Genomic DNA, 16,658 nt, shown 5'->3' with positions numbered 1-16,658 from the left:
GGGGGGTGGGGGGGGTTCTGGGGGGGCTGAGGGGGTTTGGGGGACCCCAGGTGGGGTTTGGGGGGATCCAGGTGGGGTTTGGGAGGGTCCAGGTGGGGTTTGAGGGACCCCAGGTGGGTTTGGGGGACCCCAGGTGGGGTTTGGGGGACCCCAGGTGGGGTTAGGGGACCCCAGGTGGGGTTTGGGGGATCCAGGTGGGGTTTGGGAGGGTCCAGGTGGGGTTTGGGGGATCCCAGGTGGGGTTTGGGGGACCCCAGGTGGGGTTTGGGGGACCCCAGGTGGGTTTTGGGGGGCTCCAGGTGTGCTGTGAGTGCCACACGATGACAACACCTGTGCAATTCTTCTAAGGCCGTGCTGGGGGAATTTTGGGGGGGGTCCCCAGGGGGGGTTTGGGGTTCCAGGTGGGTTTTTGGGGGGGTCTGAGGAGTTTCAGGGGGTCCAGGTGTGTTTTGGGGGGCTCCAGGTGTGCTGGGGGTGCCACAACACCTGTGCAATTCTTCTAAGGCCGTGCTGGGGGAATTTTGGGGGGGGGGGGGGCTCCAGGTGGTTTTTGGGGGGGGTCCCCAGGGGGGGGTTTGGGGTTACAGGTGATTTTGGGGGATTCTGAGGGGTTTTGGGGGCTCCAGGTGTGCTGGGGGTGCCACACGATGACAACACCTGTGCAGTTCTAAGGCCGTGCTGGGGAATTTTGGGGGTGACCAGGTGGTTTTGGGGGACTCCAGGTGAGCTGGGGGTGCCACACCACCTGTGCAGTTGTTGAAGGCCGTGCTGGGGAATTCTGGGGGTGTCCAGGTGGTTTTCGGGGGGGGTCCCAGGGTGGGTTTGGGGTTCCAGGTGGGTTTTGGGGGATTCTGAGGAGTTTTGGGGCTCCAGGTGTGCTTTGGGGGGCTCCAGGTGGATTTTGGGGGACTCCAGGTGGGGTTTTGGGGATCCAGGTGTGCTGGGGGTGCCACACGATGGCACCTGGAGCCATGGAGGTCCCACTGGGGCAGTTTTGGGGGGTCCCAGGGGGATTTGGGGGGGGGTCTGTGGATTTTGGGGAAGAGCTGAAGGGTTTTGGGAAAGGTTTGGGAGGTTTTGGGGTCACACGGCGCCGCCAAACTCCAAGAACCAGACTGGGTGGATTGAGGGAATTTTGGGGGAGTTTTGGGATATTTGGGGAGAATTTCGGGGTGGTTTTGAGGAAGATTTTGGGAAGGATTTTAAGGTATTTTGGGAAGGATTTTAAGGTATTTTGGGAAGGATTTTTGGGGGGTATTTTGGGTTTTTTTGGGAAAGATTTTGAGATTATTTGGGAAGGATTTTGGGGGAGGTTCGGGAAGGATTTGGTGGGGTTTGGGGCAGGATTTTGGGGGATGTTTTGGGCAGGATCTTGGGGGGCATTTTGTGCAGGATTTTGGGTTTTTTGGGAAGGATTTTGGAATGTTTTGGGCAGGACTTTGAGGTGTTTTGGGCAGGATTTTGGAGTGTTTTAGGAAGGATCTTGGAGGGTGTTTTGGACAGGAATTTGGGGGCATTTTGAAAAGGGTTTGAGGCAGGATTTTGAGGTATTTTGGACAGGATTTTGGGGGACGTTTTGGGCAGGATTTTGGGGCATTTCGGTGCCCGCACGCCGCTCTCAAAACTCTCCACACTCTGAGGCCACGCGTGGCATTTCGGGCTGGTTTTTGGGGTATTTTGGGGTACTCTGGGGGTATTTCCAGGCAGATCTGGGGGCTCCCCGTGGGGATGTGGGGCGCCTCAGGCGTGCTGGCGCCGCCAGACGATGACGGTGCCGGCGGCGTCCCCCGAGGCCAGCAGGGACTCGTCGCAGTTGAAGGCCACGGCCAGCACGGCGGCGCCGTGGCCCTGCAGCGTGTTCACCGTGGCCCGCGCCGCGCGCCCCACGTCGAAGAAGTGCACGGAGGCGTCCTCGCTGCCCGTCACTGCGGGGACACGGGGACACCAGGGACATGAGAGACAAGGGTGAGGGATGGCACCCAACAGCCCTCCTCGCTGCCCGTCACTGCGGGGACACGGGGACAGGACATCAGGGACAGGGGTGAGAGATGGGATCCCATCGATCCCCTCGCTGCCCCTCATTGCGGGGACATTGGGGACATGAGAGACATGAGAGACAAGGGTGAGGGATGACACCCAACAGCCCTCCTCGCTGCCCGTCACTGCAGGGACATTGGGGACATCAGGGACATGAGGGACAGGGGTGAGGGATGACACCCAACAGCCCCCCTCGCTGCCCGTCACTGCGGGGACACGGGGACAGGACATCAGGGACAGGGGTGAGAGATGGGATCCCATCGATCCCCTCGCTGCCCCTCATTGCGGGGACATTGGGGACATGAGAGACATGAGAGACAAGGGTGAGGGATGACACCCAACAGCCCTCCTCGCTGCCCGTCACTGCGGGGACATTGGGGACATCAGGGACATGAGGGACAGGAATCAGGGATGACACCCAACAGCCCCCCTCACTGCCTGTCACTGCAGGGACACGGGGACAGGACATCAGGGACACTGGGGACATCGGGGACATTGGGGATATCAGGGGTATTGGGGACAGGAGTCAGGGATATGATCCCACTGACCCCCTCGCTGCCCATCACTGCGGGGACATCGGGGACATTGGGGACACGGGGACATTGGGGACATGAGAGACAAGGGTGAGGGATGACACCCAACAGCCCTCCTTGTTGCCCGTCACTGCGGGGACATTGGGGACACGAGGGACATGAGGGACAGGGGTGAGGGATGGCACCCAACAGCCCTCCTCGCTGCCCGTCACTGCGGGGACACGGGGACATCGGGGACATCAGGGGTATTGGGGACAGGAGTCAGGGATAGGATCCCATTGACCGCCTCACTGCCCGTCACTGCGGGGACACGGGGACATTGGGGATGTCAGGGGTATTGGGGACACAGGGACACTGGGACAGGAGTCAGGGATAGGATCCCATTGACCGCCTCACTGCCCATCACTACGGGGACATCAGGGACATCAAGGACATTGAGGACAGGAGTCAGAGATGGGATCCCATCGACTGCCTCGCTGCCCGTCACTGCGGGGACACTAGGGATGTGGGGACATGAGGGACAAGGGTGAGAGATGGCACCCAACTGCTCTCCTCGCTGCCTGTCACTGTGGGGACACAGGGACATTGGGGGCATCAGGGACATCAAGGACATTGGGGACAGGAGTCAGGGATGAGATCCCACTGACCCCCTCGCTGCCCGTCACTGCCAGGACATCGGGGAAATTGGGGACACAAGGGACACGGGGACATGAGGGACAGGGTGAGGGATGGCACCCAAGAGCTCTCCTTACTGCCTGTCACTGTCAGGACATGGGGACATTGGGGACACTGGGACATCAGGGACACTGGGGACAAGGGTGAGGGATGGCATCCAACTGCTCTCCTCGCTGCCTGTTACTGCGGGGACACGGGGGACAGGAGTCAGGGATGGGATCCTACTGACCCTCTTGCTGCTTGTCACTAATGGGGACACTAGGGACATTGGGGACACAAGGAACAGGAGTCAGGGATGGGATCCCATCAATCCCCTCGCTGCCTGTCACTGCAGGGACACGGGGACATTGGGGACAGGGAGTCAGGATGTGATCCCACTGACCCCCTCGCTGCCCGTCACTGTCTGTCACTGTGGGGACGCTGGGGACATCAGGGACGTTGGGGACAGTGATAAGGGATGGCACCCAACTGCCCTCCTTGCTGCCCGTCACTGTGGGGGACATGGGGACACGGATAAGGAATGTGATCCCATTGACCCCCTCACTGCCTGTCATTGCTGGGGACATCGGGGACATCAGGGACACTGGGGACAGACTCAGGGCTGAGATTTCAGTGCCCCCCTCGCTGCCCGGCACTGCTGGGGACAACAAGGACAGCTGTGACCTCCCTGCCCTCTCTGCCGCCTGTCACTGCCTGGGGACATGGCTGGGGGGTGGTGCTGTCCCTGCGCCCACCCATCCCTCCCAGTCCATCCCAGTTTGTCCCAGTCTTTCCCAGTCCATTCCCAGCCCCTCCCAGTCCCCCCCAGTCCATTCCCAGTTTGTCCCAGTCTCTCCCAGTCCATCCCAGTTTGTCCCAGTCCATTCCCAGCCCCTCCCAGTCCATCCCAGTCCATTCCCAGTCCCTCCCAGTCCATTCCCAGTCCTGTCCCAGTCTCTCCCAGTCCATTCACAGTTTGTCTCAGTCCATTCCCAGCCTCTCCCAGTCCCCCCCAGTCCATTCCCAGCCTATCCCAGTCCATTCCCAGCCCCTCCTAGTCCATCCCCAGCCCCTCCCAGTTTGTCCCAGCCCCTCCCAGTCCATCCCAGTCCATTCCCAGTCCCTCCTAGTTTGTCCCAGTCCCTCCCAGTCTCTCCCTGTCCATTCCCAGTCCCCTCCCAGTCCATTCCCAGTTTGTCCCAGTCCCTCCCAGTGCTCCCAGTGCTCACCCACGCAGGCTCCCTGCCGGAAGGACATCAGGGGGCAGAAGCAGCTCCTCAGGGGCTGCTCCCGGTGCCGCGTGGGGAAACTGCGCCGGAGCCGCAGCCCCGGGGCGCCCGAGCCCCCCTCGTCCTCCACCACCCTGGGGTGGAGAAAAAATTATCAGAAACCCCCAAAAAATCACCCCAAAAAATCCCCCAAAGCTCCTGTGCCACCCCCACTCTGGGCAGGGGGAAACAGGTTCAGAAACACCCAAAATCACCCCAAAAACCCTCCTGAGTCCCCCTCGTCCTCCACCACCCTGGCGTGGAGAAAAAAATATCAGAAACATCCAAAATCACCCCAAACATCAGCTCAAAATCACCCCCAGCTCCCTTCATCCTCCACCACCCTAGGCAGGGGGAAACAGGGTCAGAAAAACCCAAAAAAAACCCCAAAATCACCCCAAAAACTCTCCTGAGCCCTCATCATTCTCCACCACCCTGGAGGGACCAAACAAGGGGTCACAAATACCCAAAAATCACCCCAAAAACCTCCCAGGACCAGAAGAGCAGCAGGCGGTCGGGGCGGGCATTGACCAGCAGCGACGGGTCCAGTTCACCCCAAATCCCCCAAAGCCCCCCCATGTCCCCAGTGTCCCCAAGCCCCCCCAGTGTCCCCAGTGTCCCCCTCCCAGTACTGGAAGAGCAGCAGGCGGTCAGGGCGGGCGTTCACCAGCAGGGACGGGTCTGGGTTATCCCAAATCCCCCAACCCCTCAGCCCCTCCTCAGCCCCCCAAAGGTTCCCCGATGTCCCCCCGATGTCCCCAAGCCCCCCCAATGTCCCCAGTGTCCCCCAGTGTCTCCAAGCCCCCCCAGTGTCCCCATACTGGAAGAGCAGCAGGCGGTCGGGGCAGGCGTTCACCAGCAGAGATGGGTCTGGTTCACCCCACACCCCCCAAGCCCCCAAAGCCCCCCCGATGTCCCCAAGCCCCCCCGATGTCCCCAAGCCCCCCCAGTGTCCCCAGTGTCCCCAGTACCGGAAGAGCAGCAGGCGGTCGGGGCAGGCGTTCACCAGCAGCGACGGGTCCGGGTTACCCCACACCCCCCAATTCCTCAAAGCCCCCAGTGTCCCTGATGTCCCCAAAGCCCCCCCAGTGTCCCCAAGCCCCCCCAGTGTCTCCAAGCCCCCCCAGTGTCCCCAAGCCCCCCCAGTGTCTCCAAGCCCCCCCAGTGTCCCCCCAGTACCGGAAGAGCAGCAGGCGGTCGGGGCAGGCGTTCACCAGCAGTGACGGGTCCGGCGCCTCCCGGCTGGCCCAGGCCCGGGCCGAGAGCGACGTGATGGAGCCGCCGGCCTGGACCAGCACCCGCGAGGCCTTGGTCAGCCGGCCTGGGGGGCAGGCAGTGAGACCCCCCGTCAAAAAACCCCACAGTGCCCCCCAGTACAGCCCCAGTGCCTCCCAGTGCCCCCCAGTACTGCCCAGTGCCCCCTGGACCAGCACCCGCGAGGCCTTGGTCAGCCGGCCTGGGGGGCAGGGAGGGAAACCCCCCAAAAAACCACCTAACACTGCCCCAGTGCCCCCCAGTACAGCCCCAGTGCCTCCCAGTGCAGCTCCAGTGTCTCCCAGTACCAACCAGTGCCCCCCAATCCCTCCCGGTGCCCGCCTGGACCCGCACTGGCAAAGCCTTGGTCAGCCAGCCTGGGGGGGGAAGGATGTGGGACACCCCCAGTGCCACCCAGTACGGCCCAGTGCCTCCCAGTTTCTCTGTACCCACCCCCCAGTGTCCCCCAATCTGTCCCAGTGCCTCCCAGTGCCAGGGTCAAACAGGGAAGACACGGACTGCCCGTTGTCCCCCAGTCCATCCCAATCCTTTCCCAGTCCCTCCCAGTCCATTCCAGTCCTTCCCAGTACCCCCCACCCCCTCCCAGTCCCTCCCAATCCCTTCCCCAGTCCCTCCCAATCCCCTCCCAGTCCCTCCCAGTCCCTCCCAGTGCCCCCCAGTGCCGGTACCGGTGCCGGGGTCGCACAGGAACGAGGACACGGAGCCGCGGTCGTCCCCGGCCCACAGGACGCGCCCGGGGGCGTCGAAGCAGAGGGCGAGGACGCGCCCGGGGAGGCGCCCGGTGCCGCCCCGAGCCGCCTTGCCCGTGGAGATGTTCACCACCCGCACCATGTGCCGGGCACTGCCCACCTGGGGGGGCACACACCTGCCTGAGACCCCCCAAATCCCCCCCAAACCTGCCCCAAGACCCCCAATTCCACCCCAAAATCCACCCCGGTGCCGCCCCCGAGCCGCCTTGCCCGTGGAGATGTTCACCACGCGGACCATGTGCCCGGCACTGCCCACCTGGGGGGGCACGGGAGGGGTCGCCTGGGGGGGCACAGAGCCCCCAAAACCCACCCTGAGACGCCAAAACCCACCCCAAGATCCCCAAAATCCCCCCAGAGCCGCCTTGCCCGTGGAGATGTTCACAACCCGCACCATGTGCCGGGCACTGCCCACCTGGGGGGCAAAAAAGGGCTGGGGGGGCACCCTGAGACCCCTAAACCCATCCTGAGACCCCAAAACCCACCCTGAGACCCCAAAACCCACCCTGAGACCCCCAAAATCTCCCCCAAGATCCCCAAAATCCCCCCCGAGCCGCCTTGCCCGTGGAGATGTTCACCACCCGCACCATGTGCCGGGCACTGCCCACCTGGGGGGCACGGGGGGGGTCACTCGGAGACCCCCAGACCCACCCCAAGACCCCCAAAGCTGCCCGAGCCCGAATCCTTTGGGGGTCCCAGGAGGGGCTCTCAGGGCTCTGGGGTTTCAGGGCAGTTTTGGGGGATTTTAGGATGGTTTTAGGGTTTCCCCCATCACGGTGGAAGGCACAGCACAGCAGCGCGGCCCCGTCGGGGTCAGGTTTGGGGGTCTCAGGGGGGGTCTCCCAGCACTGGGATGTTTTGGACTATTTTAGGGCAGTTTTAGAGTATTTTAGGATATTTTAGGGTTTCTCTCACCACGGTCAGGTTGTTGTTGAGCGGCTGGAAGGCGCAGCACAGCAGCGCAGGGGTGGGTTTGGGGGGATGTTTGGGGGTCCCAGCAGGGGCTCTCAGATCTCTGGGGTTTCAGGACAGTTTTGGGGCAGTTTTAGGGTATTTTGGGGTTTCTCTCACCACGGTCAGGTTGTTGTTCAGGGGCTGGAACGCACAGCACAGCAGCGCGGCCCCATCAGGGTCGGGTTTGAGGGGATGTTTGGGGGGTCTCAGGGCTGTGGGGTTCTGGGGTGTTTTTTGGGGTACTTTAGGGTATTTTGGGGTTTCTCTCACCACGGTCAGGTTGTTGTTGAGCGGCTGGAACGCACAGCACAGCCCCATTGGGGTTGGGTTTGGGGGTCCCAGCAGGGGCTCTCAGGCCTGTGATGTTCAGGGTGTTTTTGGGGTACTTTAGGGTATTTTGGGGTTTCTCTCACCATGGTCAGGTTGTTGTTGAGCGGCTGGAACGCACAGCACAGCAGCGCAGCCCCGCTGGGGTCGGGTTTGGGGGGATGTTTGGGGGTCCCAGGAGGGGCTCTCAGGGCTGCGATGTTCAGAGTGTTTTTTGGGGTATTTTAGGGCAGTTTTAGTGTTTTCCTCACCACGGTCAGGTTGTTGTTGAGCGGCTGGAAGGCGCAGCACAGCAGCGCGGCCCCGTCGGGGTCGGGTTTGGGGGGATGTTTGGGGGTCTCTTAGGGCTGTGAAATTTTTGGGGTATTTTGAGATGATTTTAGGGTATTTTGGGGTTTCTCTCACCACGGTCAGGTTGCTGTTGAGCGGCTGGAAGGCGCAGCACAGCAGTGCAGGGTTGGGTTTGGGGGGATGTTTGGGGGTCCCAGGAGGGGCTCTCAGGGCTGTGACATTTTTAAGCTATTTTAAGGCAGTTTTAGGGTATTTTGGGGTTTCTCTCACCACGGTCAGGTTGTTGTTCAGGGGCTGGAAGGCGCAGCACAGCAGCGCGGCCCCGTCGGGGTCCGGCACGCGGCGGATGCAGCGCCCGTCCCCGGGGTCCCAGAGGCGCAGGGTCCCGTCCAGCGAGGCGGACACGAGCACGTCGTTGGACAGCGACCAGGCGAAGTCGGAGACGCCGGCGCCGTGGCCGCGGAGCCGCCGCAGCACGGCCGGGGGCCCGGGGGCCAGGCGGCACACGGACAGCGTCCCGTCCAGAGAGCAGCACGCCAGCAGGTGCCGCTCGTCGTGGGCAAACTGCACCTTGCGCACTGGGGGGGGAATGGGGAGACCCCTCCTCAAAATTGTACAGGGCTAGGAACGCCCCCAGAGCCAGGGGAGACCCCTCCTCAAAATTGTATAGGGCCAGGAACACCCCCAGAGTCAGGGGAGACCCCTCCTCAAAATTGTACAGGGCCAGGAACACCCCCAGAGTCAGGAGAGACCCCTAACTCATGCAGCAGGTGCCGCTCGTCGTGGGCAAACTGCACCTTCCGCACTGGGGAGGGGAGAAGTGAGACCCCTCCTCAAAATTGTACAGGGCCAGGAACACCCCCAGAGTCAGGGCAGACCCCCAGAACAGAGGGATCAGCCCCAGAACCAGGGAGACCCTCCCCAACCCATGCAGCAGGTGCTGCTCATGGTGGGCAAACTGCACCTTCCGCACTGGGGGGAATGGGGAGACCCCTCCTCAAAATAACACAGGGCTAGGAACACCCCCAGAGTCAGGGGAGACCCCTCCTCAAAATCCCAGAGAGGGGAACTCCCCCCAAACAGAGCCATCACCCCCAGAGCCAGCCCCAACCCATCCAGTATGTGCCACTCATGGTGGGCAAACTGCACCTTCCGCACTGGGGAGGGGATGGGGAGACCCCTCCTCAAAATAACACAGGGCTAGGAATGCCCCCAGAGTCAGGGGAGACCCCTCCTCAAAATTATACAGGGCCAGGAAAACCCCCAGAGCCAGGGGAGACCCCTAACTCATGCAGCAGGTGCCGCTCGTCGTGGGCAAACTGCACCTTCCGCACTGGGGGGGGAATGGGGAGACCCCTCCTCAAAATAACACAGGGCCAGGAACACCCCCAGAGTCAGGAGAGACCCCTCCTCAAAATTGTACAGGGCCAGGAACACCCCCAGAGCCAGGAGAGACCCCTCCTCAAAATTATACAGGGCCAGGAACACCCCCAGAGTCAGGAGAGACCCCTAACTCATGCAGCAGGTGCCGCTCGTCGTGGGCAAACTGCACCTTCCGCACTGGGGAGGGGAGAAGTGAGACCCCTCCTCAAAATTGTACAGGGCCAGGAACACCCCCAGAGTCAGGGCAGACCCCCAGAACAGAGGGATCAGCCCCAGAACCAGGGGAGACCCTCCCCAACCCATGCAGCAGGTGCTGCTCATGGTGGGCAAACTGCACCTTCCGCACTGGGGGGAATGGGGAGACCCCTCCTCAAAATAACACAGGGCTAGGAACACCCCCAGAGTCAGGGGAGACCCCTCCTCAAAATCCCAGAGAGGGGAACTCCCCCCAAACAGAGCCATCACCCCCAGAGCCAGCCCCAACCCATCCAGTATGTGCCACTCATGGTGGGCAAACTGCACCTTCCGCACTGGGGAGGGGATGGGGAGACCCCTCCTCAAAATAACACAGGGCTAGGAATGCCCCCAGAGTCAGGGGAGACCCCTCCTCAAAATTATACAGGGCCAGGAAAACCCCCAGAGCCAGGGGAGACCCCTAACTCATGCAGCAGGTGCCGCTCGTCGTGGGCAAACTGCACCTTCCGCACTGGGGGGGGAATGGGGAGACCCCTCCTCAAAATAACACAGGGCCAGGAACACCCCCAGAGTCAGGAGAGACCCCTCCTCAAAATTGTACAGGGCCAGGAACACCCCCAGAGCCAGGAGAGACCCCTCCTCAAAATTATACAGGGCCAGGAACATCCCCAGAGCCAGGGGAGACACCCCCAGAACAGAACCATCACCCCCAGAGCTGAGGGAGACCCCCCAACCCATGCAGCACATGCTGCTCGTCGTGGGCAAACTGCACCTTCCGCACTGGGGGGGAAAGGGGGAGACCCCTCCTCAAAATAACACAGGGCCAGGAACACCCCCAGAGTCAGGGGAGACCCCTCCTCAAAATCCCAGAGAGGGGAACTCCCCCCAGACAGAGCCATCACCCCCAGAGCCAACCCCAACCCATCCAGTATGTGCCACTCATGGTGGGCAAACTGCACCTTCCGCACTGGGGGGGGAATGGGGAGACCCCTCCTCAAAATTGTACAGGGCCAGGAACACCCCAAAGCCAGGGGAGACCCCCAGACAGAGCCATCACCCCCAGAGCCAGCCCCAACCCACCCAGCAGGTGCCGCTCGTCGTGGGCAAACTGCACCTTGCGCACTGGGGGGAGAGGGGAGACCCCTCCTCAAAATAACACAGGGCCAGGAACACCCCCAGAGTCAGGAGAGACCCCTCCTCAAAATTGTACAGGGCTAGGAACGCCCCCAGAGCCAGGGGAGACCCCTCCTCAAAATTGTATAGGGCCAGGAACACCCCAGAGTCAGGGGAGACCCCCAGAACAGAGGGATCAGCCCCAGAAGCAGGGGAGGACCCCCCCCCAAAACAAACAGCCCCCACAGAGCTGGGGAAGCCCCCAGACCCTGCAGAAAACTGAGGCTCCTCCCCTGGGGAGGGACATGGGGGACAGCTGAGACCCCCCAGACCCCCTCAGGGTCACCCCAGGGACACCTGAGACCCCTCCAGGGGACACCCGAGACCCCCCAGGTACACCCGAGACCCCCCCCCAGACCCTCTCAGATGACACCTGAGACCCCCCAAATCCCCTGAGGACCCCCCAGGGGACACCAGAGACCCTCCAGACCCCCTCAGGGACACCTGAGACCCCCCCAGCCCCCCCCAGGGGATACCCGAGACCCCCTGAGGCCCCCCCAGTGGACACCTGAGATACCCCAGACCCCCTCGGGGGACACCTGAGACCCCCCAAATCCCCTTGAGGCCCCACCAGGGACACCTGAGACCCCCCCAGCCCCCCCCAGGGGATACCCAAGACCCCCTGAGGCCCCCCCAGTGGACACCTGAGATACCCCAGACCCCCTCAGGGGACACCTGAGACCCCCCCAGACCTCCCCAGGGGACACCTGAGACCCCCCAGACCCCTCTCAGGGGACGCCTGAGACCCCTCAGCTGCTCTCAGGGGATACCTCAGACCCCCCAGCCCCCCTCAGATGACACCCGAGCCCCCAGCCCCCCCCAGGGGACACCTGAGACCCCTCCAGGGGATACCTGAAGCCCCCCCAGGGACAGCCGAGCCCCCAGCCCCCCGTACCTGCGCTGTCCAGGTGCTGGTCGAAGACGTGGAACACGCCCGCGAAGGCGTAGTTCTCGCTCAGGGTGGTGTCCCCGGCCATGGCCCGGCTGGCCTCGGCCAGGGGGGTGGGCACCACCCCGGGGGGGCTGCGGGAGATGGGGGGGACAGCGTGAGACCCCCCCCCAAATCGATCTGAACCCCCCCAGACTCCCTGAGCCCAACCCGGCACCCCCCGGTGCCCTGCAATGGTTTAGTCCAGGGGGTGGGGACCCTCGTGGGGGGGGGAGGGGCAATGGGAGACCCCGCCCCCACCCGCAGGAGCCTGAGACCCCTCCCCAGCACCCTGAGACCCCTCCCCAGGACCCTGAGACCCCTCCCCAGGACCCTGAGACCCCTCCCCAGGACCCCCGACCCCCTCCAGGTACCCCCTGGCACACTCCAAACCCCCCCATCCCCCACAATGGTTTAGTCCAGGGGTATGGGGACCCTCATGGGGGGGAGGGGCAATGAGAGACCCCACCCCCAGGACCCTGAGACCCCTCCCCAGGACCCTGAGACCCCTCCCCAGGTACTCCTGACCCCCCCAGGTACCAATTGGCACATTCCAAACCCCCCCCCCATCCCCCACAATGGTTTCTCCCAAAGGGGCGCAGCCCCCCCAGCATCAATGGGGGGAGGGGGAGGCACCTTGAGACCCCCCCCAAAACACCGGGAACCCCCCAAAAGACTCCACAACCCCCTGAGACCCCTCCCCAAAACCCCCAGGGGCCTGAGACCTCCCCCAGCCCCCCAAACCGCCCCCCAAAATGACTCCCCACCACCCTGAGACCCCCCAAAAAACCCCAAAAAAACCCAAAATCCACCCAAAAAAACCCCAAAATCCCCCCGGGACCCCTCCCCAATCCCCCCGGGGGTCTCACCGCTCGTCAGGGCCCCCCCGCAGCCCCCCCGGGCCGGAGCTGCGGCTCAGGGAGCGCCGGTGGCCCCGGGACCCCCGCGGGTCCTCCTCGAAATCCTGGGGGGCAAAAAAGGGTTGGGACCCCCGAACTGGGGGGGAGACCCCGAAATGGGGGTGGGAAACCCAAAAGTGGGGGTGGGAAACCCAAAATTGGGGATGGGAAACCCAAAATTGGGGGTGGGGTCCTCAAAAATGGGGTGGAAACCCCAAAAATCTGGGATGGGGTCCTCTCAAATCTCCCCAAAACTGGGGATGGGACTCCCAGACCCCCCCCAAAAGAAGATTTGGGATTGTCCGGCGCCCCCCAGGTGTGCCCCAAACCCCTCCAGGTGTGCCCAGGTATGTCCTAGGTGTATCCCACACATCCCCAGGTGTATCTCAGGTGTACCCAGGTGTGCCCAGGTGCCCCCAGGTGTGCCCCAAACCCCTCTGGGTGCCCTCAGGTGCCCCTAGGTGTGCCCAGGTGTACCTCAGGTGTGCCCCAAACCGCTCTGGGTGCCCTCAGGTGTGCCCCAAACCCCTCCAGGTGTCCCCAGGTGTGCCCAGGTATGTCCTAGGTGTATCCCACACATCCCCAGGTGTATCTCAGGTGTACCCAGGTGTGCCCAGGTGCCTCCAGGTGTGCCCCAAACCCCTCTAGGTGCCCCCAGGTGTGCCCCAAACCCCTCTAGGTGTACCCAGCTGTGCCCAGGTGTATCTCAGCTGTGCCCAGGTGCCCCCAGGTGTGCCCCAGGTGTACCCCAGGTACCTCCATGCGGTCCAGCGTGGTGCGGCTGGCGCGCAGGGCGCTGCGGCAGCTGCCCCAGGTATGACTTAACCCCGCTGTACCTGCCCCAGGTGTGCCCAGGTACCCCCAGGTGTACCCCAAACCCCTCTAGGTGTGCCCAGGTGTATCCTAGGTGTATCCCAGGTGTGCCCAGGTGCCCCCAGGTGCCCCCAGTGTGCCCCAAACCCCTCTAGCTGTACCCAGCTGTGCCCAGGTGTACCCCAGGTGTGCCCCAAACCCCTCTAGATGTATCCCAGGTGTGCCCAGGTGTGCCCAGGTGCTCCCAGGTGTGCCCAGGTACCTCCATGCGGTCCAGCGTGGTGCGGCTGGCGCGCAGGGCGCTGCGGCAGCTGCCCCAGGTGTGCCCCAGCCCCCCTGTACCTGCCCCAGGTGTGCCCAGGTGCCCCCACGTGTATCCCAGGTACCTCCTGTACCCCACTGTACCTGCCCCAGGTGTGCCCAGGTGTGCCCCAAACCCCTCTAGGTGTGCCCAGGTGCCCCCAGGTGTGCCCCAAACCCCTCTAGGTGTACCCAGGTGCCCCCAGGTGTGCCCAGGTACCTCCATGCGGTCCAGCGTGGTGCGGCTGGCGCGCAGGGCGCTGCGGCAGCTGCCCCAGGTGTGCCCCAGCCCCACTGTACCTGCCCCAGGTGTACCCAGGTACCCCCAGGTGTACCCCAAACCCCTCCAGGTGTGCCCAGGTGCCCCCAGGTGTGTCCCAAACCCCTCTAGGTGTATCTCAGGTGCGCCCAGGTGCCCCCAGGTGTGCCCCCAGGTGTGCCCAGGTGCCCCCAGGTGTGCCCAGGTACCTCCATGCGGTCCAGCGTGGTGCGGCTGGCGCGCAGGGCGCTGCGGCAGCTGCCCCAGGTGTGCCCAGGTGTACACCAGGTGTGCCCCAAACCCCTCTAGGTGCCCCCAGGTGTGCCCCAAACCCCTCTAGGTGTGCCCAGGTACCCCCAGGTGTGCCCCAAACCCCTCTGGGTGCCCCCAGGTGTACCCCAGGTACCTCCATGCGGTCCAGCGTGGTGCGGCTGGCGCGCAGGGCGCTGCGGCAGCTGCCCGCCTCGGACAGGGCGCCGTAGCGCTGCGCCAGGAGCCGCGCCCGCAGCCGCAGGTACCAGCGCCGCGCCTCGCCCGCCAGGTGCCCGCCCTGCGCCCGCTCCCGCAGCAGCTGCGAGCGCCGCCGCACGTACTGCGTGCGGAACTGCGGCAGCTGCGGCGTGCGGTACGCCGCGTACCTGCACAGGTGAGAGACAGGTGAGACAGGTGAGACAGGTGAGAAATGGGGTTAATTCTACCCAAAACCAGAGAAATTCCACCCAAAAACAGAGAAATTCCACCCAAAAATGGACCCAGGCGTGCGGAACTGCGGCAGCTGCGGCGTGCGGTACGCCGCGTACCTGGGACAGGTGAGAGACAGGTGAGAGACAGGTGAGGGACAGGTGAGACAAGGGATAAACAGGTAAAAAATGGGGTTAATTCCACCCAAAACCAGCCCCAGGCGTGCGGAACTGCGGCAGCTGCGGCGTGCGGTACGCCGCGTACCTGCACAGGTGAGAGAGGGGAGAGACAGGTGAGACAGGTGAGAAATGGGGTTAATTCTACCCAAAACCAGAGAAATTCCACCCAAAACCAGAGAAATTCCACCCAAAACCAGCCCCAGGTGTGCGGAACTGCGGCAGCTGCGGCGTGCGGTACGCCGCGTACCTGCGCAGGTGAGACAGGGGATACAGGTAAGAGACAGGTGAGAGGAAAAACAGGTAAAAAATGGGGTTAATTCCACCCAAAACCAGAGAAATTCCACCCAAAAATGGACCCAGGCGTGCGGAACTGAGGCAGCTGCGGCGTGCGGTACATTGTGTACCTGCACAGGTGAGACAGGTGAGAGACAGGTGAGACAGGGGAAAAACAGGTAAAAAATGGGGTTAATTCTACCCAAAACCAGAAAAATTCCACCCAAAAATAGACTCAAAGATGCAGAACTGTGGCAGCTGTGGGATGCGGTACACTGCACACCTGCACAGGTGAGACAGGTGAGACAGGTGAGACAGGTGAGAGAGGTGAGGAATGGGTTCAATTCCACCTAAAACCAAAAAATTCCACCCAAAAATAGACTCAAGAACGTAGAACTGTGGTAGCTGCGGCGTGCAGTACACTGCACACCTGCACAGGTGAGGGACAGGTGAGGGACAGGCGAGACAGGTGAGAAACGGGGTTAATCCTACCCAAAACCAGAAAAATTCCACCCAAAAATAGACCCAAGAATGCAGAACTGGGGCACCTGTGGGGTGGGGTATGCAGCACACCTGGGACAGGTGAGATACAGGTGAGAGACAGGTGAGATACAGGTGAGAAATGGGGTTAATTCTACCCAAAACTGGAAAAATTCCACAAAAAATGGGGAAAATCCACCCCAAAATGGGCCCAGGGGTGCAGAACTGCAGCACCTGTGGTATGTGGTTCTCAGCACACCTGGGACAGGTGAGACAGGTGAGAAACGGGGTTAATTCTTCCCAAAATCAGAATATTTGCACCCAGAGTAGGGAAAAATCCACCCAAAACCCAACCCAGGGATGCAGAACCGGTTCACCTGTGGCACGCCCCGCACCTGAGACAGTTGAGACACAGGTTGAAAAATGGGGTTAATTCTACCCAAAACCAGAGAAATTTCAGCCAAAAATAGGCCCAGATGTCACAACCCCCCCCAAAAAGTGCCCCAAGTACCCAAACCCTCCAAAATTCCGCACCCAGGTAGGAGCATCCCCCCTCATAAAAACCCCCAGGTATCCAAAATCCCCCCCAAAATCCCCCCGAGCTCACCGCGCGTCCACGGCGAGCACCTGCTGCCACACGGCGGCCATGGCGGCCGCGGCCGCCGCGGGGGGACCCTGCCGAGGGAACAACGGCGTCAGCTGAGGGGAAAAGTGGGGAAAAAAGGGGAAAAAATGGGGAAAAAGGGCACCGGGGCGGCCGTACCTGCGCGTCCCGCTCCACCTCCGCCTCAGGAGCTCCGCGGGGCCGGGGCTGGGCCGGGGGAGCGGGGCTGGGCCTGGCCGGAAGTTGCCACGGCACCGCCTCACGCCCAAATGGCGGCGCGCGTCACCCTGGAGACGGAGGGCGGTGGGAGGGGGCGTGGTCTTCTCTGTGATTGGTTGGTTTTGGGAAATGGGGCGTGGCTTTGGGCTCGTCTGTAATTCCCGCCTTCCAGGAGCGCACGTTGATT

The 16,658-nt window shown here is 62.7% G+C and overlaps 1 protein-coding gene across 2 annotated transcripts; it reads right to left on the bottom strand.

Moving 5' to 3' along the window:
• Window positions 1-1,648: 1,648 nt before the first annotated feature.
• Window positions 1,649-16,569, bottom strand: WDR13 (WD repeat domain 13). 2 transcript variants are annotated; one of them, XM_064406190.1, is made up of 10 exons: window positions 16,412-16,569; window positions 16,256-16,323; window positions 14,442-14,673; window positions 12,634-12,728; window positions 11,732-11,859; window positions 8,356-8,663; window positions 6,436-6,616; window positions 5,672-5,813; window positions 4,454-4,587; window positions 1,649-1,925 (listed from the first exon to the last, which is right to left on the bottom strand). In XM_064406190.1, the coding sequence occupies exons 2-10, from the start codon at window positions 16,294-16,296 to the stop codon at window positions 1,741-1,743; spliced, it is 1,446 nt and encodes a 481-aa protein (XP_064262260.1). In that variant the 5' UTR covers window positions 16,297-16,323; window positions 16,412-16,569; the 3' UTR covers window positions 1,649-1,740. The 2 variants fall into 2 exon arrangements, with proteins under 2 accessions (XP_064262260.1, XP_064262261.1); XM_064406191.1 differs by lacking the exons at window positions 14,442-14,673; window positions 16,256-16,323; window positions 16,412-16,569 and adding an exon at window positions 13,420-13,484.
• Window positions 16,570-16,658: the final 89 nt, after the last annotated feature.

The sequence above is a fragment of the Passer domesticus genome, unplaced genomic scaffold, assembly GCF_036417665.1.
Source record: "Passer domesticus isolate bPasDom1 unplaced genomic scaffold, bPasDom1.hap1 HAP1_SCAFFOLD_161, whole genome shotgun sequence".
NCBI classification, from domain to species: Eukaryota; Metazoa; Chordata; class Aves; order Passeriformes; family Passeridae; genus Passer; species Passer domesticus.
This window is presented reverse-complemented; position numbering and strand designations above follow the sequence as displayed.

Excerpts from the sequence above, each read along its gene's own strand:
- WDR13 (XM_064406190.1), bottom strand. The coding sequence starts at position 16,296 with ATGGCCGCCGTGTGGCAGCAGGTGCTCGCCGTGGACGCGCG. Across the intron at positions 12,729-14,441 it reads CCACGCTGGACCGCATGGAG|GATTTCGAGGAGGACCCGCG; the intron begins GTACCTGGGGTA and ends TTTGCCCCCCAG. Across the intron at positions 5,814-6,435 it reads CCTGTGCGACCCCGGCACCG|GCCGGCTGACCAAGGCCTCG; the intron begins GTACCGGCACTG and ends CCTGCCCCCCAG.